The sequence below is a fragment of the Vipera berus genome (genome assembly GCF_964194415.1).
Source record: "Vipera berus genome assembly, chromosome: 12".
In the NCBI taxonomy this organism is placed as follows: Eukaryota; Metazoa; Chordata; class Lepidosauria; order Squamata; family Viperidae; genus Vipera; species Vipera berus.
Window position 1 is genome coordinate 11,984,215 of NC_138215.1, and position 24,823 is coordinate 12,009,037.

Sequence of the window (24,823 nt, forward strand, 5' to 3'; positions counted from 1 at the left end):
TGTTGTAATTTATCCTGGCTGAGGTGCTCTTTGCATGCACATGGGGAGGAGGGAGGGGCACCCGGATACATGAATGTATTTGATCATCAGGCTACGTGCAGCGTTTGTGGGTGCTGTAGGGCAGACCAAATGACCCACTTGGTCATGTCCAAAAAGGAGGGACAGCTAAGACCCCCGTAGCCCAGAAGACCCACAAGGAGGAGATGGTGACAGGGCCTTCAAAAGGTACACCTAACATCAGTCTTGAAGAGCTGACATTGCTGAAGCATCCTCCTGTGTTGCACATCCTTTTATGGGTGGTTTGTTAACACTTACAAATGCTCATCCCGTTGTGCTTGCTTACTTTTCTTACAGTCACATGGTTCTTATCCTCAAATCATTGGTTTTTTCTCTTTAACAGGAGGGTGGTAGAAACCTCCATTTTATAGTCATAACAGCACTAGCATCCAAGTGGGTGGGAAGAAGGTAGCCGAGGGCTTCATGACCAAAGTGTAATGACAAAGCTATTAGGAATCCTTGGTGTTCTTCGAGCTTGCTTGTTTTCTTGCAGGCGTTTCATTACCCGAACTAGGTAACATCATCAGTGCGAGGAGGAGGAGGAGGAGGAGGAGGAGGAGGAGCAGGAGGACAAATGTGGGGTTCTTGGTCCTCTCCAAGCTTGCTTGTTTTCTTGCAGGCGTTTCATTACCCGAACTAGGTAACATCATCAGTGCTAGGAGGAGGAGGAGGAGGAGGACGATGACGACTGTGGGGTTCTTGGTTCTCTCCAAGCTTGCTTGTTTTCTTGCAGGCGTTTCATTACCCAAACTAGGTAACATCATCGGCGCTACTAATAACATCAGATAGCATCATCAGGACTAGCACTGATGGCGTCACCTAGTTAGGGTAATGAAACGCCTGCAAGAAAACAAGCAAGCTGCGAGAGCACCAAGGACCTCTCAGTTCAACCCTGAGCCACAAATATGCTCCTTTATTGGTACAAAGCTATTAGGAAAGTAAGCAGGAAAGAGTTGTTGTTGTTGTTGTTAGCTGCGAACTCGTGTCTGACCCCTCGCGACCCCATGGACAATGTTCCTCCAGGCCTTCCTGTCCTCTACCATCTGCTGGAGTCCATTTAAGCTCACGCCTACTGCTTCAGTGACTCCATCCAGCCACCTCCTTCTCTGTCGTCCCCTTCTTTTATTGCCCTCAACTTTTCCCAGCATTAGGCTCTTCTCCAGTGAGTCCTTCCTTCTCATTAGGTGGCCAAAGGATTTGAGTTTCAACTTCAGGATCTGGCCTTCTAAAGAGCAGTCAGGGTGGATCTCCTCTAGGACTGACCGGTTTGTGTGCTGTCCTACACACAGCAAAGGGGTCAACACCACCTGAGCCCAAACTTGGCAACGTCCCCCTGCAGTCTTAATCTGCCTTTAACTGCAAGACCAGTAGAGCAACCTCTGCAAACGATTTAGACTCTGTACATACAGAGGGAGTTTAATTTGATTTCAATATTTAGGCAGAGAGTTTCAATCTGTGCTCTAAACAGCAGAGACCTTTCATTAGTCATTATGAATGTAGTTCATTCAAAGTTCCTTCCATCAGCCTTCCAGTTTTTCCTTTGGCCCCTCCGCTCCCCTACCATATTTCCTTCCCACCCACAATGCATCTCACTTTTCAACCCTTTCGTTCCGTTCTGCTCCAAAATGCTTCGAATTAATCTTGGTATCCCACTACCCAGCTCAGTGCTATTTCTGTTCCAGTAGAATCTGGTAGGAAAAAAAAAGACATCTGGAGAAATTGAGGATTGGTTGATGGCCAGCTTCTGTAATCGGGATGGAGTATGTGATTGATATCCAAGTTACCTCTTTGTGTGGTTTCTTTCCAGTTTTATTAGCAGACATCCCAGAGACCCCCATCTTTAGACCCCCACAAGACAATGTTCAAGTCACATTTGACAATACAAAAGGTATGGAAGCAACTGTTGCCCAGAATAATGGTTTGGCTGAGAGTCCTAACGGACCTTCGCTTGTTCTGCATACAAAAAGTGACAAAACAATATGGCTTAGTCAGATGTGTTGATCCAGGCCCAGATTTGCCTGCCCTTATAGCAAGCTGAACATCAGATTGTAAATGACTCTTTGATTTCTCCTCAAACTGGTCTAACTCTAAATTAGAGGAGGTTTATGTGTATGGCTGTGCAAAGATAGAAACCTTGATTCATACATTATTCCAAGCCATTGTTTAACTATGGTTTACTGAATGGTTGAGGTTGCACAACTATCAAAGCCGACACCATAAAAAATACAAGTCAGCAGAGCCTATTGCGTTAATTCCGTCCAGCCATTCCACTTTCTTGTCACTTTATAAAAAGATATGAGGAAGGGATTAGTTCGTGACCTAACAGGTGCTACTCAATATGAATCTAGGTCCAATTCATCACTTATCAGAAGGAATTACATTTTCCCCAGTTCATACTGACATCCTGAAGAACAGGAGAAAAGATATTGAGAAACAGCCTCTTCTGCATCCATTTTTGCCCGGAGATTCTTGCCAATCAGCCAGAAGGCAAACAGATCTTATTTCTGATCCTTCGATGCCTTTTAAGTAATAATGTAGTCACTTATCATACAGTGTCCTGAGCCATTAAAATAGCCACTTCGGTTTAAAAGTTGTAAATATTGGATCACTTAAGATGAGCTCATATGCTACTAAGAGTTGGGAACATTGCACTGGAGCAGGAATTCCTTTCTCAAGAGAGTTAGGATAACAGCTGCCTAACTGGTACTTCAGACGGCTTCCTAATCTGACTGACAGGTGTTGTCAGGAGCCCATTGCGAAAGAACATCATAAAAAGATGAGCCTCTTCTCACTTGCACGTGCCCCATCGCTAAGCTCAGGTTTTCTGACCGCATGATTCAATGGGCAACGAAGCCGGAAGTTCTTCCGATCAGCACCAAGGCAACTCAATTTCCAACTCACAGCTTGTATGGCATTTTTGGTTTCACTACAAAAGTGTTTTTTTTAAAAAAACAAAATAACAAAAAAAACCACAGAAGAAAACAGAAACTTGAAAACATAGAGTTAAAACAGACCTTCCCCCCCCCCAAGAGACTGGCCCTTTAAATAATAAACTCTAGTGGTGATAAAAAGGACGCCCGTCCACTGATGAAGGAAGCTTTTCCTTAGCTCATTTTGTAACAGTAGACTCCAAATTTCCCAGTTTGGGGAAAGCCGAAACTTCGGACGCCTGGTTCCGGCGGACCACAGTTGGGTCGGGGAGAAGTGATGGGGTACCGCACGCTGCCATCTGCCAGCCAGCCAGAATCACAGCGATCCAAGTCCAGGAATTTCCACGCTGAGTAGAGCTGACCCACCTTGGCAATTTCGGCTTGGTCATCCTGGCATGCTTGCTTGGCTTCTTCTAAGGTGAATTTCTTCTTGTGCTCAAGATAGTAGACAGTCCCTATTCGGGTGGTCAAAGAATATTTTACTGATATTCATGTATTTTATATATATATATATATATATATATATATATATATATATATATATATATATATATATAATAAAAAGTCAGAATGGCTAAATAGAAAAGAGAATGAATGTATTGCATATACCAGTTGAGCTTCTTATAATCAAACAAGCCAATTGTTGGCTAACATAGTTTATGCTAAACATGATTTGTTAGACCAGTCAGAGGGGTAGAGATGACACAATGCTAAGCCATAAACAGTGGTTCGCAAGACTTGTTGGATGAGTTTCTGCGCTGCACTAACCTAAAGTTTAAAGTGATAAGCAAGTGATATGTGAGTTGAATCCCTGTTAAAAAAAAAGTGTCGTCTTATTTGTACACAATGACAGCTGTTAATAGAACATTGGCTGAGGGTGTTGGGAATCGCAGTTCAACAAATATCAAGGGCACTCACTAGGTGATGGGAGATTAAGGGACTACCAAAACCAGCAAAATTGTAGTTGAGGTTGATTTCAGCTCAAGCCGAAAGCCAAACAAAATAAGTAAAATGATGCGACATTTAAAGTTTTCAAGACAGGAAACCAGCGACCTTTCTCTAGGGCAGGGGTAGGCAACCTCGGCTCTTTTATGACTCATGGATTTCAACTCCCAGAATTCCTGAATCAGCTATGCTGACTCAGGAATTCTGGGAGTTGAAGTCTATGAGTCATAAAAGAGCCGAGGTTGCCTACCCCTGCTCTAGGGAGACACTTTCTCAGCCTAGCTCCTGTGTTATGTATGTATCCAAAAGTGAAGTTCTATTATGTTGAGCTACAAAATACAACTCAATGCAAGAACCCCTTTTGGTTTCTCATGAAAAAGTTATTCCATCCTTGATCTCTTTAAGCTAACAGGTCCAACAATGAACCCATAGTCCAGAGGTCTTCAAACTCGGCCCTTTTATGACTCATGGACTTCAACTCCCAGAATTTCTCAGCCAGGCATGCTGGCTGAGGAATTCTGGGAGTTGAAGTCCATGAGTCATAAAAGGGCCGAATTTGAAGACCCCTGCCATAGTCTATCTTTGAAGATAGCTCCCTATGTTCCCATCAGTTGGGAACAGTCCATACTGTAGTCATTTGGTAGTTTTCCTTTGATTAATTGCTGTTTCCAAAGCTCCTTCCAAGGCAGACATGTGTACGGGACATGCTATCACTGGATCACCCATGATATCAGAACACGGACATCACCAAAAGAAGAGAAAAGATCCCCAGCCTATTACTTCTTTCTCAATACATCTACTTCTAAAACTAGTCGCTGTCCCTAAGATAACTGCACTCACCTTTCAGAGCAGAAGAGAAACAAAAGACATCAAAGAGATGGAGGTTCTTGTGACGTTCTCCGTAGCTTCGGATACCAGGTTGTAAGTGAGGCCCACCACAAGGTTCCCGTGGTACCGTGATAGGGTACTGGACTGTGCCATCAATCAGCCAGCCAGCATTGCACCAGTCTAAGCCTTCGTCTAACCAGGACTTGAAGAGCTGGTCAAAGGAAGCTATTACTGCATCCTGATCTTCACAGATCTTCTTGGCTTCGTGGAAGTTAAGCTTATAGCGTCCATGGGGTGGCTGGTAAGGAAAGACCACTCCTTAATTGGGAAAAGTGAATGAATGTACAGTAAATGAAAAAGATTACTGAATCTGTGCATTTCATAACGGGATAACGCAACGTTCAAAACAAATTAGACAATCACATTGATGTCCGGAATTTGGAGGAGTGAATCAAGCCCAACTTAAATGACTTTAACTTGGGGGGGAAAATGTGTAAAACAGAGGTGGGCATCTTGTAGCAATCTAGACACTGGAACACACATAGCATCCCTCGCCGCTAGCCCTACTGATAGGAACAGCTGGAATTTTTAGTCAGCAAGAAATGTTTTTTTAAAATGCTTTTTAAAATAGATCTCCAGATTGCAGAGGGCATATCTTTGCTTTAGATCTGGATTATATCAAAGCAATCACACAATAGACTGCTTACATCAAAATGATACCAATAAATGACAGATTGCTAGTGACATCTAGTGGCCAGAAAGAAGACGACACTCTAATGTTATCTGGTCACTTACCAAAATAAATATGATTGATTGATCCATCCATCCATCTAGCTATCGAGCTATCATCTTTGTTGATCTTACTAAGTTTCTAAATAAAACAGCAAAATACCTTCTTGCTACCCAGAAGCTAATGCATCAATTTAAATGTCTCATTTTTGCATTTTGCATTCATATCTTCACTCCATACACATACTTTTAAAAGCCTCACATACATTTTTGCATCTCTTTCTCCAATGCACATTTCTCCTTACTGTTTTGTCTAGTGTACATAGCTGTCCCATACATTATACCCTTTAATTTGTTTTTCAAGAATATATTCATCGCTATGCAATGTTATCTTAATATAATTACGATTTGGAGACATCTCGTTCTGTGGCTGTGTTGTACATTTTTTATATATTTTTGGATCTGCCTGAAAGGTATCTGAAGGCTCAAGAGAGCATATATGGAAATTGCCCTCTATTTTATTACTACAATAACCTAGTGAGGAAAATGTATCTTTAGAAGAGCAGGCAGAACCTGTGGGTGGGGTCAAGAGAGTAATCAGTCTAGAATCATTACATTGCCATAAGCAATCCAAGTCCAGCCCCCTTGAATTCTGTGGATTTTTATCTAGTGCCATTTTAGTGCTGACCATTAGTTGCCTTGATTCTTGTGAAAAAACATGACCATCTTAACTGGGTGATCAACAGAATCATCCTAACTGGAACTTAATGTGCAGTTCTGATTCTTCCTGCCTGACAGCATCGGTCTCTCTCAATATCATCCAGAAGCTCTGGGATCAACTGGGTCTCCCCAGTTCAAGGCCAACTTCTTAATCACGTCATAATACCTCAGGCTATTGGTCACATCAGCTCCATTCTACCCACCTTGCAGTTCTAGGTCCACGGTTCCACTTTCATCTTCCAGACCATCAATGACTTCACAGCGGTACTTCCCAGCATCATTCAAGCGCAAGTCGTTGATCACCAGGGAAACTTCGTCAGGAGAATCTTGCTGCAGATGAGTCCGTCCACGGAACTCGCCAAAGCTGCGGTGATTTCGCCCAGATGCCACCAATACGTCTCGATCTTTAGAGTTGTCTTCCCGAAGCTTGGACCATTTGATGCGGATCCTGCGAGGGGCATCCAGTTTAGGTGCGTAGTGATAATGGCAGGGCAGTGTAATGTTGGCACCACGCTGGGTAAAAATGGCATCTTCGGAGGTCTCCACCAACAGTCGAACACCATTGAGCAGAGCTGAGAAAGGAAGAAGCCAAGGTCAGATGTCAGGCAAGACCATTCAAAATCCCAAGTTAGGTGAACAACAGTGGGAGAAGGTGTGTCCCAAGTGAACAACAGTGAGAGAAGGTGCATCTCAGATGAACTACCGTGGGAGAAGGTGTTATCTCAGGTGAACCACAGTGGGAGAAGATGTGTCTCAGGTGAACCACAGTGGGAGAAGGTGTGTCTCAGGTGAACAAGAGTGGGACAAGGTGTGTCTCAGGTGAACTACAGTGGGATAAGGTGTGTCTCAGGTGAACTACAGTGGGATAAGGTGTGTCTCAGGTGAACAACAGTGGGAGAAGGTGCCTCTCAGGTGAACTGCAGTGGGAGGTGATGTGTCTCAGGTGAACAATAGTGGGAAAAGGTATGTCTCAGGTGAACTACAGTGGGATAAGGTGTGTCTCAGGTGAACTACAGTGGGAGAAGGTGCATCTCAGGTGAACTGCAGTGGGAGAAGGTGTTATCTCAGGTGAACCACAGTGGGAGAAGATGTGTCTCAGGTGAACCACAGTGGGAGAAGTTGTGTCTCAGGTGAACCACAAGTGGGAGAAGGTGCATCTCAGGTGAACTGCAGTGGGAGAAGGCGTGTCTCCAGCTCCTGTTTGCAGACACCCTAAAGCAGGGCCAGGCAATAGATTTTCCCAAGGGGCGACATAAGAAACTAGACCATTGTGGAGGGCTGAACCAATAGGGAAGTGAGGGTACATGGCATGCACACACTCACATAGATACATTGAAAAATAATAGCAGTTGCCTTCAAAATATAAGCAAACCCTGTGGGCCAGACAGGGACAACCAAAGGACCAGATGTGGCCCAGGGGTCATCAACTGCCCCAAGGGCAAACAAAAGACTGGACTAAGATGGACCTTGGACTAACTCAGTAGAGCTATTTTTGCCATTTAATGTAATTTGCACATAACTGCAGTGCTATAAAATGTGCACATTTCGTGTTAGGTTAAATAGTTCTCTGACCCAGTTGTCCATAAATCATATCAAAGTTAAATGGAAAATTATGAAGGCCCAACTACAGTTTTTATTCCTCTCCCGTACGCTCTAATATTCTCATTTTGGAGCCCTGATTTTTCTATAAATTTTCAGTGAATCAACTGTTTTTCTCTGCCCCCCCCCCAAGCCAGGTGCACATTTTCCTGTCCCAAACGCTACCATCTCCGTCCCCTTTATCATCACCTTTATCATTCATGTCTCGGTCATAGTAGAAGCCATTGTAGAAAGGGAGGCTGCCATGAGTACTTCCAATCTGTAGCAGCATCACCACCAGGAGGAAGAACTGGAAGGAAAACCTGTCGAGTGAAGGTAGAAACCATCCAGGTTAGACCATGTAGTAGGACCACCAGATTCTGTAACAGCTTTGTTCCTCAGGCCACTGGTCTGGTAAACTCTCAAGGTTCATTTTTCTTGCCACGTATATGTATACATCTGAACTAGACTGTGTTGTTTCTCTAGGCCACATGTGTGTGTGCATGTGGGTATAGGCATAATTTATTTTATTTATTTTTGTTACGTTTATGCAGTGTATTACCCTTTGAGAGCTATATGCAATGAAATCTCATGTTAATGTATGCTGATTAGTGTACATTTAAAGTGAAAATAAAGTTATTATTCTATTCTATTCTATTCTATTCTATTCTATTCTATTCTATTCTATTCTATTCTATTCTATTCTATTCTATTCCCTATTGCTTATTCTATTCTATTCTATTCCCTATTGCTTATTCTATTCTATTCTATTCTATTCTACTCTACTCTACTCTACTCTACTCTACTCTACTCTACTCTACTCTACTCTACTCTACTCCATCCTATCCTATCCTATCCTATCCTATCCTATCCTGTTCTATTCTAATTCTATTCTACCATCTGTCCATTCCATTCCAAGGAAAATAAATGTCTCGGTACAAAATAGGGTTTTTAAACGGCCTTCTTAAGGACCCGAGTTCATCCATGCTTTTTCTTCCCACCTTTGAATTTCTGCCTGGTTTCCAAACTTCAAATGATGCTTGGACCTTTTTTTATAGTCTATTAGAAACTCATATCCTGTTTGGGAAGAGGGTTTGGTTTGGTTTCTTTGCATTTAGAATCTGACTTTTATCTGCATCTCCTGAAAAAAGTGTTCAAAAGCTGGAGCTTGACAGTCCTTTCCAAGCGTCATGACTTCATGAAATCATCCTTTTTTTTCACCCTGTGAGATGGGTGGTCTCTACATTTGATACATAAAATGAACATATTTAGAAGGTTGTTCCTCTTCCCTCAGAATTCATGGATTCCTCCATAAGCCACTTTTCGTGGTTTTTCTCTGCTGTGTTTCATCACTTTTTAAAAATTTAAATGATGCAAGTATCCTTGAGTGCATAACAGCACAGAAGTCTACAGTTAAAGGATAAAGATTCCTTTAACTTGAGTTCAATTCCCGGTGACAACACAAAGATGGCCAGTTCCTTGGCAGCAGTCCTGAAGTGGCTTATAATTTCCTTCTTCAAGGACGTTTTACTAACTTTTCCACCTAGCCTATAATTCCGGAATTTCCTACGGATGTCTCCTCCTTACTTAGCCTTTTTTATGATCAGCCAAGGTCAGCTAAGTACTGTTACCTATCTGGGCAAAACTATTTCGGAATGCTTTTATGGTTCTCCAAGTACCATAAAACATTTTAATTCCAAAGTTTCCAAAACCTGGGGGGGGGGTTGTTGTTGTTTTTTAAAAAAACCACTGGGAAAACCACTTCTCGGTACATCTTTGTTCTTTTCTATTCTTTGAATCTAAGATATTTTATGATGCTGCATTTTTGTACTCATGGTTTTCTGCCTGCCTTGGGCTCACTTAGCCCAGAAAAGTATAAATATATGGTTGTGTCTCTTAGAGACTGGTAAAAAGTAACTGCTTTCTTCAACTGAGTTCAAATCTTGGTAATTATGTAGATACCGCCATGGAAACTGGGGGGGAGGGCAAAAATATGGAAGGAATTTGGGATTCCCTTCTTCTAGATTCTCAGTCAACCAGGTCATGGTTGTCCCAAAGAGGCTTTTTCAAAAGGGAACCGGACTTTGTTTTTTCTCTTGAAGATGTTTCGCTTCTCATCCAAGGAGCTTCCTCAGTTCTGATTTAAAATAGGTCATGGTCAGGCAGAGGACCAGCATGGGATATATGTGGTCTGGGGCTGGGCTGAAGTTAGTTCTGTCACCTAATATGCTGGCTTGTAGCATTTGCTTCTTCCCTCCCATGACAACCTCACTTGTTGGAATGGGGAAGTTTTAACTGGATGCAGTTTTGCTTTCCAAACCTTGCTGACAAAGTCTGAAGAACTGAAGATGTTTCTTGGATGAGAAAGGAAACGTTCTTCAAGAGAAAAAAAACAACAAAAAAATTCCAGCTGCCTTTTGAAAAAGCACCTTTGGACTCTTCTAGAATTTTTTCTTCTTCCATATAGCTTACAAGCCAAGATTTCCTGAAGGAACTCTCATTCCATTACTAGCCAGCCCAAATCAGATCAGACAGTTGCTTCCACCTCCTGAGACCTGGATTAAATAATGAAAAAGAAATCAAATCTTAAGGACCATCCACCCTTCGGAGGACGTTCCCTAGCAGGCTATCTGGGACCACCTAACTGTGGCTGTCAGCCTCAAAAATATAAGCTCTCAAATAAAAATCAGCTCTGGTGAAACACATATAAATCCCATGCCCAATCCTCTCAAAAAAAATTAATTTGATAGAAAAGAGCTTCATCGTGGTATCTTACAGATGGTGCAGCTGATTAAGGTAACATCATGAATGGGTCTTCCAAAGTCAGTAAAATGAGAACCCAGATTGTTGGAGGCAATATGCAAATAATGCTTCTGCATTGTAAGTTGCCCAGAGAGAATCCTGTAAAGTGCTATTTGTGTGGGGGGGGAGGGGGTTGTTATATAAGTCTAAATGCTATTGCTCTTTCTCCTCTAATGCAAGAATGGATCTCTCTCTCTATTGCAGGGCAAAATTGCTGCAAATTGCTTTGCACCGTAGATGGGATCTCAAAATACTCTTTCTTTCTGCCAACAGAGGGCGCTTTGCACCCATCACTAATTTTTTTTCCCCTGTAAGCATCTTCTGCTCAGACATTTGACATTTTGGCCTCTGGGCTAGGCAAAGATTGGCAGAATGGGACAACTCGCCGTAGCCAACTCACCACAGCCAATTCGCCACGGTCAACTCATTGAACCTCCTTTCAAAACTGCCATCTTCCTGTCTGCACCTTTATAAAGAAGATTCCCCCCCCCCACCCTCCAATCTTCTTATCGAAGTCCTTAAATGGCCTTCCTCGTCACAGCCACATATTGCAGAAATTCACACTCGTGGCTTCTTGCTTACGGAACCCAATAATGAGTGCCTTTCTCAGCCCTGTGAACCCTGGAAAGATGTAAAAGGCAGTCATTATGGTAAGTGCAAGCTGATGTGCCAAATCACGGCAAAATACAGCCAAAGTATCAGAGAAGGCTTGCTGTTGGGAGTGGGTGGCAGAACCCCAGGAGCATGGAAAAGCAGGTATCAGGAAAACAGCTGGCTGATAGGAGCATTCCAAAGCAACCTGGAACTAAGGAGAAACTTCCTGACAGTGAGAACAATTAACCAGTGGAACAACCTGCCTCCAGAAGCGGTGAATGCTCCAACACTGGAAGTTTTTAAGAAGAGACTGGACAGCCATTTGCCTGAAATGGTATAGGGTTTCCTGCCTGAGCAGGGGGTTGGACTAGATGACCTCCAAGGTCCCTTCCAAATTATTATTATTATTATTATTATTATTATTATTATTATTATTATTATTATTATTACTATTATTATTATTATTATTATTATTATTTATTATTATTATTATTATTATTATTATTATTATTATTATTATTATTATTATTATTATTATTATTATTATTAGAGGTATTTTGTAGACCTCATTTATCAATATTCTGGAATCAAGGGACAGGATACCCTGGCAAACTGCGCTATCCTCCGATTTGCTTACATTTCTTGAATAAGCCACATTTAAGCAGCAGAGGGCAGGAAAAGAAGTGATGAGTGGAAGCTTGTTCAAGAGAGACCCAAGGAGAAATTTCCTGAGTGAAAACAATTAACCCATGGAACAGCATGCCTCCTGGAGTTGTGGATGCTCCATCGCTGGAGGTTTTCAAAAATAGACTGGACAACCTTTTGAGTGGGATGCTAAGGTCTCCTGCTTGGGTGTTGGATTAGGAGACCCCTGTGGCCCTGTGATTCTGTGTTCTATTTCTTGAATAAGCCGGCTCAGGTTCTTGAATTCAGGTCCTTGGCCCTGGTTTAACAACCCACAGTGATTGAGTCTGCATATGAAGTCCAAACCCAGCCAACCACATATTGGTTTTATGCAAGGCACATTTGTTTAAAAGCAAAATGCCTGGCGTTAAGTCCAAGTGTGCCTAAACGCAGGGCAATTGTCCTTTTTACTATCGAGATGCGCTGGAGACATATTTCACTTTTACAGCAAAAGGATTTCCTTGCTTGCTTGCGCATCCGTCTGTCTGCCCGTGTTTCTGGGCTAACAGCTCAATCCTATGCAAGTTAAGTACCGCTGATTCCAATGTGCTGTCATGGAACTGAGCCAGACTTAGGCTGCTGCCTAGCGGAGCATCTGTACACATCTTTATATAGACACAGCCCTATGGAGCGCATCAAGATTTAGGATTTCAGCCAAATCTCTGTTTATTTAGTCCCTTGAATGCAAGATGCAAAATAAGGTGAGGAAGCAAAGGAGAGAGACCCTGTCAACGAGGCTGTAAAAGCAAAGATCCAACTTATGGCCAACTTATCATTTTAAATTCAGAACTTCCCAAGCAGCAGCCACGTCTATGGCATTAGTGAATGCGTTCAAAATTGGCTTTCTTTTGACATTTAAATCATGCCAGTCTTCTGTTGCGTTTACAGGCAGTCCTCAACTTACATCAGTTCAAAGTTACGACGTCACTGAAAATAGTGACTTATCGCCCTTTTTTTTCACATTATGACCACTGCAGCATCCCCAGGGTCAGGTGATCAAAATTCAGACGCTTGGCAACTGACTCATATTTATTACGGTCGCAGTGTCCCAGGGTCATGTGATCCCCTTTTGCGACCTGATTCACTCAACAACCTTGTTACTAATTTAACAACTGCAGGGATTCACTCAACAACTGTGGCAAGAAAGGTCGTAAAAAGGGGGCAGAACTCATCAAATTTCTCACTTAGCAAGATAGATTTTGGGCTTAATTGGGCTCGTAAGTTGAGGACTACCCAGTGGTGGGATTCAAATATGTGAACAACCGGTTCTCTGCATGGATGCCGCTTCCGGAAGTCCATTCTGGGCCTGGGCAACAAAAAATTAGCTACTGGTTCTGCCAAAGTGGCTGAATCCCACCACTGGGGCTACCTGTATTTATTACATTTGCAGCCCAATTTTTCTTCCAAAAATTCACAGTTGTGAGTGTGTTCTCTCCACTCCTGTAACACTTTATCCTCACAACTACTAGGAGACATCAATTAGTTTCAAAGTCCAACTGACCCAAGGTTAGGTAAGGTAAAGGTTCCCCCGCACATGCGTGCTAGTCGTTTCCAACTCTAGGGGCCAGTGCTCATCTCCGTTTCAAAGCCGAAGAGCCAGTCACTCTCAGCCCTAGGAAGGAGGCAATGGCAAACCACGTCTGAAAAACCTGGCTGAGAAAACTGCAAGGACTTGTCCAGGCAGACTCCGAGAATTGAATGGAAGGTGGGTCAAAAATAGAGCAGTAGCTGTGCTTAAATTTCTTGCCCCAAACTGCATAACTCCTTTACAAATCTGACATAAGATAGACCTAAGTGGGTGCCACTGGGCGGAAAATAACGTAAATATGCTTAATATTACAAATTGTCCATGTCTTAGTTGGAGCTGTTATCACTTGTCTTTAAACAGAACCAATGGTTCTGGAAAGAGTTCAGGGAAGAGCAACAAGAATGATTAGGGGGCTGGAGGCTAAAACATAGAAAGAACAGTTACAGGAATTAGATATGTCTAGTCTAATAAAATAGGGATGCGGTGGCTCAATAGGGACGTGGTGGCTCAGTGGGTTAGGACGCTGAGCTTGTCCATCAGAAGGTCGGCAGTTTGGCGGGTTGAATCCCGAGTGCCGCGTAGCAGAGTGAGCGCCTGTTACTCGTCCCAGCTTCTGCCAACCTAGCAGTTCGAAAGCACGTAAAAACGCAAGTAGAAAAATAGGGAACACTACGGTGGGAAGGTAACAGCGTTCCGTGCGCCTTTGGCGTCTAGTCATGCCGGCCACATGACCACGGAGACGTCCTCGGACAAGCGCTGGCTTTTCGGCTTTGAAACGGAGATGAGCACCGGCCCCTAGAGTTGGAAACGACTAGCACGCATGTGCGGGGGAACCTTTACCTTTACCTTTAGTCTAATAAAAAGAAAGACTAGGGGAGACCTGATAGCACTGTTCCAATATTTGAGGGGCTCCTACAAAGAAAAGGGTGTCAAACTATTTTCCAAAGCACCAAAAGGCAAGACAAGAAGCAACGGATGGAAACTGAACAAAGAGAGAAGCAACCTAGAACTTAGGAGAAACTTCCTGACAGTGAGAACAATTAATCAGGGGAACAGCTTACCTTTAAGAGTTGTGGGTGCTCCATCACTGGAGGCTTTCAAAAAAAAAAAAAGACTGGACAACCATTGGTCTGCAATGGTATAGGGTCTCCTGCTCCAGCAGGAGGTTGGACTAGAAGACCTCCAAGGTCCCTTCCAACTCTGTCATTCTGTGTTCTGTGTTCACCTTTTGTGCAGCTAACCATATCTTCTCTTCCCCCAAACCCTTTATTTCTCTCAAAACTGTCCACTATAAATTGTGATTACGATCTTTGGAAGGATTTTTATTTGAAAAAACACCATCACAGTGCCTCTACAAAGCCCCACCATTATTTATCATATAATAATAGCACTGACAAGGGTAAATTACATGTTGCCATTCTTTTTAGATTTCCCACAGAGAAGAAGAAAAAAAGACATCCTTGTACATTCTACACTCTTTTTTTTAAAAAAAAAAGAAAGTTAACTTACAGGAATGACGAAATAAAACAGAAGTGGATAGGGATCACCAATCTATCAAATTTGGGCTTAACGTAGGAAGAAGTGTAAATGCTACACACAATCCAAACAAGATAATCTTTTTTATCTGGCAAGTGGGAAGTAAAACGATTAACCTGATGCTTTTGCTATTAGTCTTTACCTATTCACGCCACCCAATTCAGGGGTGCCGAGAAGATTCATTCAGATTTTTAACAGCCAAGTGTAAACTAACATCGGAGGCAAGTCCCATACATTTCAAAGAGCTACTTCTTCAGGACATAGTTAATCTTCCTTGATCTACAAAATCTAAGGAGGACTAGTGGTTGCAAAGGAATTCACCAAGGAATCCCAAGGCTATAAGTTAAAACAACCATGTCCAAGGGGTTGCCAGAAATGCAGCTTGACTCTAGTGAGACCACACCTGGAATTCTGCAGCCAATTTTGGTCCCCCTATCACAAAAAAGATGTGGATCTTTTGGGGATCCGGTGAACAAGGAATAGTTATTTGCTGGTTCAAAAAAAGTGCCATCAGATTCCTTTTGGTTTATAGTCAATTTATGGAATTGACGGGAGTCAAGAAAGCTCTACCTTCTCACTAGGAGATAAACAAGTTTCTAGTCCCTAAGATTGGGCATGATTTTTTTTTCCCCATTTGCTACAAAACAATTTTCTGTTCACAGTAGCAAAGTTTGAGTGGACTGTATAAAGAGCCTCCATTCAAATCTAATAAATTCTTGGACTGAGTACTTCTTCCAGACATTCTAGTTCTTCAAGCCAAGCTAGTTAACTTCCAGATTTATTAACTCGCACAGGGAAGACTTGGGATTTCAAATAAAAATAAAGTAGATCCCATAATGATCTACTTTAACTGACTTTTAACTACAATCCTGACCAAATTTATTTGGAAGGAAGCGTTGGTGAAAAGGGCCACACTAATACGTCTAAGGAGTAGGTTGGCCATCATGGGCAACGGAATACATCTTAACAAAATTAGCACACCGTTAAGCAAACTGAATTGGGAAGTCAAGTTAGTTGATAGTACAGGAATGTCCTTGACTTACAACAATTCATTTAGTGACCGATCAAAGTTACAACGGGGTCACTTGATCCCCTTTTGCGACCTTCTGACAAGCAAACTCAGTGGGGAAGCCAGGTCCATTTAACAACCGTGCTACTAACTTCACAACCACAGCGATTCACTTCACAACTGTGGCAAGAAAGATCATAAATGGGGCAAAACTCACTTAACAAGTATCTCACTTAACGTAAATGTTGGTCTCAGTCGTGGCCCTAAGATGAGGATTACCTGTCTCCCAAAGTCAATTTCTCTTCTGAAGAAGCAAAGGGGTAAAAGTAATCAGTTACAGAATTAGATTTTAAAAAAAGCTATCGCAAGAACAGGATTCATTTGCCAACACAAAAGAGCTAGATAGAAGAATCCCTTTATCCTTCTTCGGCTGGGATCCGTTACAAGCCTGATAGTAAAAGGATCGCCAGAGTAGCAGAAAATACATGGCCAACATTAGGATTTGGGTTCCAAAGGCGTACTTGAATCAAAGATGAGTCGTGAATTTCCAAAAGCTTGGTGAATTCAGAATAGTTTCCCTGGCATCATTAATAAGAGGTGCCAAGTCAGAGTGGAACTTTGGAAAAAAAAATCAAACACGTCTCTCAGCTGATGATGACTTAATTAGTTGGTGGAGCAGTGGGCTAATGCCTCCTTAAGTAACACCAGCTGCCTGCAATTAGTGCAGGTTCGGGTCCCACCAGGCTCAAGGTTGACTCAGCCTTCCATCCTTCCGAGGTAGGTAAAATGAGGACCCAGATTGTTGGGGGCAATTAAGCTGACTTTGTAATAATGCCGCTTGGGGGTGTGTGTGAAAGCCCTAATAAGCAGGCATATACATAGAATGAAGGCTACTGCTAAGCTTGTAAGCCGCCCTGAGTCTTTGGAGAAGGGCGGGATATAAATGGAATTAAAATAAAATAAATAAATAAATAAATAGTTTGCAACATATCTGTCTACTGCCTTTCTTTATCAAGAGGAGGCTAGAAGCAACTCCTCCAACTCACAACTTTATTAAAAAGCACAAGTTTTCGTGACTTGCACCCACTTCGTCAGAGCCATAGAGTTACTCTGAAAAGATGCTAAGGACTCCTGGTGTTTTGGGTTTTTTTTCCCATCGATTAACAGGGCTCTCCTCTTACAATGCCTGTCAAACATAGAATAATAGAGCTGGAGGGGACCCTGGAGGTCTTCTAGTCCAACCCCTTGCTCAAGCAGGAAATCCTATACCTAATGGAGTATAATAGGATTGATAAAGTTATCATACAGGGATGTATCATAATCTGGGATGGTTTGAGTTTTAGATAAGAAGGTTGGAGATTTCCTATTTTTCAGGTGAAATGTGTATTATTATTATTTTTTTACAAAAAAAAAAGACTTTGGCATCTCCCCAAAAGAAAGGAAACGGACACTTGATGTAAAGCAGGTTTAAGACATCAGCGTTTCAGCATTATCAACAGATCCCCAAACTCATCTTGAAGGAACCAATGCTGCAATCCGACACACGTTTACACGAAGGGGAGGAAATTAAGAAAATTTGCAAGCTCAGGGGGACAGGTTTCCAAGTATATGCAGAAATGCAAAGCTGCTCTCATAGATTCCAGGAGACGAGCAGTGCAAAACACCCAGCTGTGTATTTCCTTAGTTCGTCCCAACCCATAGGCCAGATGGAAAGAGTTCATCACATCGGCGTAGTCATACACAATGCATAGAATTCCCCAGCCTGAAGTGAAGTCATGGTGTCTTGCAAATACTTCATCAGCAGTAGGTAAAAGTGAATGGGTCAAATAATCATGCAATTTCACAATTCTTGGGTGGCAATCTGACAGTTCATCTCATTCAGCTAGAACACACAGTTAAGAGGCTATTCCTTTTCTAGGAGAATGATTTTTATTTACATTGGCCTGGTTATCGGTTTATCAGTTTGGTCTAGTAGTTAAGGCACCAGACTATAAACTAGGAGACTGTAAGTTATAGTTTCCACCTTAGGCATGAAAGCTGGCTGGTGACTTTGGGCCAATCACCAGGACCCGTTGAGTTCTAGTCCCACCTTAGGCATGAAAGCCAGTTGGGTGGCTCTGGGCCAATCACCAAGAGCTGGTGAGTTCTAGTCCCGCCTTAGGCATGAAAGCCAGTTGGGTAGCTTTGGGCCAATCACCAGGAGCTGGTGAGTTCTAGTCCCGCCTTAGGCATGAAAGCCAGTTGGGTAGCTTTGGGCCAATCACCAGGACCCATTGAGTTCTAGTCCCACCTTAGGCATGAAAGCCAGTTGGGTGGCTCTGGGCCAATCACCAGGAGCCGGTGAGTTCTAGTCCCGCCTTAGGCATGAAAGCCAGTTGGGTGGCTCTGGGCCAATCACCAAGAGCTGGTGAGTTCTAGTCCTGCCTTAGGCATGAAAGCTAGTTGGGTAGCTTTGGGCCAATCACCAGGAGCCGGTGAGTTCTAGTCCTGCCTTAGGCATGAAAGCCAGTTGGGTGGCTTTGAGCCAATCACCAGGACCCATTGAGTTCTAGTCCAGCCTTAGGCATGAAAGCCAGTTGGGTAGCTTTGGGCCAATCACCAGGAGCGGTTGAGTTCTAGTCCCACCTTAGGCACAGATGAATTTGGGGCAGTCCCTCTCTCAGCCCAACCCACATCACAGATTATTGTTGTTGTACGGAAGATAGGAGGAGGAAGAAGTATATTGGCTGCCTTGAGTTATTTATATATAAAAAATAAGGTGGGATGCAATAAAATAAAATTACTTTGGGCAAATTTTCCCCACCCCTTTCCTTATTCACTTCAACTTTATCCTGGATCCATCCAGGGATTGCTGTAATTGGATATCAATTTTATGCCTGCTAAAACTTTCTTTCCTATCAGCAGTTCTCTGCCTGCTGGGCTGAGAATGGATTCCCATCCTCCTTTTTCTTCCCTGCCTTCAGGTAGTGTCGTGGCCCAGGCAATTTCATACGTACGCACAGGTTGGCTCACTCTTTCATATTCTTTTTTTTAAGATGTCACTGGCCATTAAGTGCAAAAGGACATTTCCCAACCATGCCACAAGATCAGACCGTACATTTCAGTTCTCTTCGGCAGCAAAGCCCACCTGGACAATATGAGAGGCATCTCCATGCTTGCAGGCATCGGTCCTGTCGCCTCGTTCTCAGGATCCAGGCGCCGTTGGGATGAACTTCAATGCAGCTGGATCCCCTCCGCTGCTCTCCAACACAAATGTGAAAAAGATCAAATAAAATCAACTTGTACTGCAATTGCTCTGTGCAACCTGACAACACGCCAATAAGATGCGGGGATGTTCCAAAGTGTCTTTCCCCCCTCTTAATGGTAGGGAATCTTCCCCTTGGTAGATTTAGCAGGATAGCAGAGTTGGAAGGGACCTTGGAGGTCTTCTAGTCCAACCCCCTGCTCAAGCAGGAGATCGTATACCATTTCGGGACAAGAGTTCCCGCAAGGTGCAGAATTACCAAATTAACACATATTCTGGGTTGCACAATACACTTAATCACACACACACACACACCCGACCAAACCAGCTGAGAAAAGGATGGGTGGGGAAACAAACCTTAAACTGAGATAAACCCTAAAATAAGGCTCTGTCCATGCAAGGTCTATTGCCGACCTGATTATAGGTGTGTGGCATCCTCAATAACCCCAGCAAATTTCCTCCCTTCTTCTCCCATTCTGCAAATTTCTCCTTAGCGTCTCTCTCACCTTCCGCCTCCCACCCGCTGATCAGGTTCTCTAGCAGCTGGACCGCAAAGGGGCTTAAAATTGGGCGAGGACACGTTGGTGCCTCCCTCCCACACTCTGGTCCTGCCTCCTCCTGGTTCAGCCCCCACAGGGATGAAAGTCAGAGCCTCTTCCTCTCCCTCTTTCTCTCTCTCCCTTTCCCTCTCTCCTTCCCTCTCCTCTCTCTCTCTCCCTCTTTCTCTCTCTCTCCCCCTCTCTCACCCTCCTTCCCTCTCTCTCTTTCTCTCTCCCTCCCTCCTTTTCTCCCTCTTTCTCTCTCCCTCCCTCTCTTCCTCTGTCCCTCTTTCTCTCTCTCCCTCCCTCTCTCCCTCTGTCCCTCTCTTTCTCTCTCTCTCTCTTTCTCTCTCTCTCCCCCTCTCTCACCCTCCTTCCCTCTCTCTCTTTCTCTCTCCCTCCCTCCTTTTCTCCCTCTTTCTCTCTCCCTCCCTCTCTTCCTCTGTCCCTCTTTCTCTCTCTCCCTCCCTCTCTCCCTCTGTCCCTCTCTTTCTCTCTCTCTCTCTTTCTCTCTCTCTCCCCCTCTCTCTCCCTCCTTCCCTCTCTCTCTTTCTCTCTCCCTCCCTCCTTTTCTCCCTCTTTCTCTCTCCCTCCCTCTCTTCCTCTGTCCATCTTTCTCTCTCTCCCTCCCTCTCTCCCTCTGTCCCTCTCTCTCTCTCACTCTCTCTCTCCCTCTTTCTCTCTCTCCCTCCCTCCCCCTCCCTCTCTCTTTCTCCCTCCCTCCCTCTCTCCCTCTGTCCCTCTCTCTGTCCCTCTCTCCCCCTCCCTCTCTCTCTGTCCCTCTTTCTCTCTCTCCCTCCCTCTCTCCCTCTGTCCCTCTCTTTCTCTCTCTCACTCCCTCTTTCTCTCTCTCCCTCCCTCCCCCTCCCTTTCTCTTTCTCTCTCTCTCCCTCTCTCCCTCTCTCTCCCCCTCTTTCTCTCTTTCTCTCTCTCCCTCTCTCCCTCTCTCCCCCTCCCTCTCCCCCTCTGTCCCTCTTTTTCTCTCTCTTTCTCTCTCTCCCCCCCTCTTTTTCTCTCTCTCCCTCCCTCCCTCTCTCTTTCTCTCTCTCTTTCCCTCTGTCCCTGTCTCTCTCTCCCTCCCCCTCTTTCTCTCTCTCTCCCCCTCCCTCTGTCCCTCTCCTACTTACGGAGCAAGAGGGCATAACCAGCCCGCAGCGTCCTGAACCGACTCTAGCAGCAGCAGCCGAAAAAGTTGAAACTTCCCTCCGCGTCGGGCAAAAACCAAGTGAGCCTCCTGCAGCTTTAGCGAAGTGGGTTGGAGAGCCGCAGGGCGGGGCGGCGGCGACCCAAAAGGAAACCGCGGCAGGACCAGCCCCCTTAAAGGAACACGCCAGCCCTCCCCCCCACCCACCCACCCCCAGCAGCCCCCCCCCTCCCTCACCCAGAGCCGGGGACCCCGGGAAGGTCTCCGTGGGCTTCCTTCTCTCTCTTTTTCCTCGCGCTGTGATTTTCGGCAACACCCGTCTCGTCTGAAAGTTGGGAAAAGTTCCCCCGAGGCAGGGGCAGAGTTTAGCCTTCCCTAATTCGTATTCACGCCTTTTGCTCCAGAGGCAGCCTTTCTTATTCACGGCTTGGCTTCGGCGCTTTCAATATTTCTCGGCTGCTTCCCGTTAGAAACGTGCCAAAGGATTTTTTTTTTAATTTTGGTAACAGCTACTGCAAGAGTTTGCAATAATTACTGCAAAATATGACTTTTGCCGGGATTGTCCTTTTGTTATTTATTTATTTATTTATTTATCAATGTGCTACAGCAGGAGGAGTAGCTTGAATGAAAAAAGCAAGGCACAATATTTTGATCTTTTAAGCATGTGTGTGTGTGTCGGGTTAACCCCTGATCCATAAGAAGATCTTGAGCTGATCTTCATAATCATAAGGGAATCGTGCTAGATTGAAGGGGGAAACGGGTGAGCAAAGGCTTATTCTTTAAAAAAAACATGATCAGCTTCCCCTTATGCTGAAAACATCACTTTAGTTCGGACAATTCACCTTTCTGTCATTAAACGTGAAATATGCATTCCTTAAAAAAACCGGATAGATGGCATCCAATTTTCTACCAGGGAAAACCGCGCTTTGTTTTCTCAATCAATTTACACCAAAATGTATTATTGAGCAATGGCCAAGAAATATGGCTTGGGTTTTACATTCTTGGGCTCTAGCCATGGTTAAAAGCCACATGTGTTGGGCCACAGTTCCTGTTATCCCAGCCAACCTGGTTATGCCAGCTGGGAATAATAAAAATTGCAGTCTGCTGGAATGGGGTTGCCTAAGGTTATCTTGAAGCCATTTCCACGATTTTCTTACTCTCCATTGGTGTATAGTATCAGTATAGGCATGTAGTAGATTTTTGGGCGGTTTTTAAGGCATGACATCTTCCTTTTCCATGGAATTCCTATCTTTAATCATCACGGAGCATTTAGGATTGCACAAAGACAGGAAAGATCCAGAATCAAGTTCCCATTCTCCCCAGGAAGTTTCTCTGCTGATTCTGCATTAATCATTATCTCTCAGGCAGTTTTCCTTACCTGAGCAATGCAGATGACTAGGTAGATCATCGTGCCTGATCCCTTGAGCAAAAGTGTGGGGGGGGGGAATGAAATGTAAATAAGCAATAAAAAAATGTTGGGCTTAGCTGCAGGTGCTGTCTGAGGTCCATATACAAATCTGCAGATCTTCCAAGAAAGATGCCTCAAATGTTGAGTTATGGCTCTTAGGACCTCAGGGAATGGATGATGGATAAATCATAAAACTCTGGGAAAGCGAATTCCTTTGAGTGTGGCTGATTCTGGGCAGATAGAATGAAGGTTCCGCTGCAAAAAAAAATCCCTTTTTTTTAGATGTTCTTCAACTTCTGAGATCCTTGATAGGAAGTAGAAAAATAAGGAACCAAGAGTTTGCCCATTTCAGCCTTCCATTTCTGAAAGTGGTTTCCTGCTTAGATTTCGAATGTTAATCTTATGTTAACAGCATGAGAAAAGAGTCTGTTGAAATGAAACATTCAGGAAGGATGACCTATTGTCTGAGTTATCTTCTGCCTCATCAGTCATCTCTTTAGATGCCTTGATCTGATGATGGCCCCAGTAGCTTTCCACTCATGTGCCCAAGGCTTTTTTATTTTTTCCCCTCAGGTCTTGTCACATTACTCTGAGCCATAATTCCATATCGCTCTGAGCCATAATTCCATTGTCATTTGGTTTGGCTTAGCACATTTATTTCATGTCAATGCTGCGCCTTCCGTTTTATCACAACTTGCATGGAATTTGAATGTAACCTATTGTTTCCTCAAGTGCTTCAGTCAATAAAGGCATCCCCTGATCAAAGAACATCCAGTTTTGGTCACCACGATGAAAAAAAGATGTTGAGACTCTGGAAAGAGTGCAGAGAAGAGCAACAAAGATGATCAGGGGGCTGGAGTCTAAAACATATAAGGAACGGCTACTGGAATTGGGTATGTCTAGTTTAATGAAGAGAAGGACGAGGGGAGACATGATAGCAGGGTTCCAGTATCTCACGGGCTACCCCAAAGAAGAGGGAGTCAAGCTATTCTCCAAAGCGCCTGAAGGCAGGACAAGAAGCAACGGATGGAAACTAGTCAAGGAGAGAAGCAACCTGGAACTAAGGACAAACTTCCTGACTGTGAGGACAATTAACCAGTGGAACAACCTGCCTCCAGAAGTGGTGAATGCTCCAACACTGTTGGAGTTTTTAAGAAGAGACTGGACAGCCATTTGTCTGAAATGGTATAGGGTTTCCTGCCTGAGCAGGGGGTTGGACTAGATGACCTCCAAGGTCCCTTCCAACTTTACTATTATGATATGATTATGATAACATGTCAATTAATCCATTAACAGTCCGAATCACCCATATGACCTCAACTAGCTTCAGTTCTTTAACTTTAAGATGTGTGGACCAACTCTCCCAGTATGTTGGCTGGGGAATTCTGGGAGTTGAAGTCAGTCTTTCCATCCTGCCCATCACCACCATCCTGTCTGAATCTATAATTTCCCCCTCCCACCAACTAATCTCAACTGTCAATAACTGTCTTTCCATCTCCCACGCCATCCAACAGAAGCGATGAAGCTTCCAGGATAGGAAGCGAAATGTCTTTTTCTTCTTCCTCCTCAAAAAAAAAATCAGTCCAGTTGCCTTTTCCAAAATAAAAACCACTTTTGATGCAACTGTGACCTGGATAACTGAGAATCTTCACTGACACCCATCTTAAAGTTGCCAAGTTTGATGAGCCCTGCTCTGATACAATTTTTGGTAATGTTATTTGTCACCTTGACAAGCAGCTTGTTACGGGAAGACGGGAAGAAAATGGATGCAAGAGAAAGGTGTTCAGATCTGCAGCAAAATGTTGCAACGAGATGCCTTATGCCCTGATATTATCAAGGGCAATTTTTTTTTATCCCATTTATATCCCGCCTTTCTCCGAAGACTCAGGGCGGCTTACAATCTAAGAAGCACAAATCAATGTGATTTTGTGATTTCACTTGTGCTAGTTAGAATGCTGAATTTATCGGGGAGATAAAGTTCCAGAAAAGTTCAATTTAGTCTGCTAAATTGGGACTCTCGAAGAAAGAAGATAACCAATATCCAATCTCAGGCTGGTTAAGATGAGTTAAGCTTGGATGGTGGGAATTTTAGCTGAACACATCTGTAAGGACCCTGACTGGGGGGAGACGACTGCCGTTCCTTTTGCCTCCCAGGCACAAATTCCTCACTTCTGCCTGTCATTGCTAGCTGCTGGACTGTTGCACCGAAAGGAATTGGAAAATTGTGTGCACTGTGACCCATTGGCCTCTCGGCCCTCCGGGCTGCGGCTTAGAAGGGCAACTTTGTTATTCTAGGATGAGGAAATGGGGTTTGGATCCAATCAGGAACTGCTCAAAGTAGAATGAAAACAGCCTTTGATATATATATTTTTTAATAATAATAAAACATCTGCCTGACTTGGAGCACCACGTGTGGATGGCACCCTAAATCTGGGGATCTTTGCAAGCAAAGACTGTGGTCTAGCGTTCAGCTATGGAGCATCTTTTGACCAGACAGCTGTTTCTGCTTACTTAATTAACATGGACATGCTAGCAAGTCTCTGGTGGC

The 24,823-nt window shown here is 43.7% G+C and overlaps 1 protein-coding gene across 2 annotated transcripts; it reads right to left on the minus strand.

The window, feature by feature from the left end:
• Positions 1 to 1,859: 1,859 nt before the first annotated feature.
• On the minus strand, positions 1,860 to 20,927 carry HAPLN3 (hyaluronan and proteoglycan link protein 3). 2 transcript variants are annotated; one of them, XM_081337325.1, is made up of 6 exons: positions 20,847 to 20,927; positions 19,068 to 19,181; positions 7,998 to 8,110; positions 6,413 to 6,781; positions 4,773 to 5,078; positions 1,860 to 3,442 (listed from the first exon to the last, which is right to left on the minus strand). In XM_081337325.1, the coding sequence occupies exons 2-6, from the start codon at positions 19,103 to 19,105 to the stop codon at positions 3,162 to 3,164; spliced, it is 1,107 nt and encodes a 368-aa protein (XP_081193451.1). In that variant the 5' UTR covers positions 19,106 to 19,181; positions 20,847 to 20,927; the 3' UTR covers positions 1,860 to 3,161. The 2 variants fall into 2 exon arrangements, with proteins under 2 accessions (XP_081193451.1, XP_081193452.1); XM_081337326.1 differs by lacking the exon at positions 20,847 to 20,927 and adding an exon at positions 19,542 to 19,596 and having other exon boundaries at positions 19,068 to 19,176.
• Between the last annotated feature and the right edge of the window lie 3,896 nt (positions 20,928 to 24,823).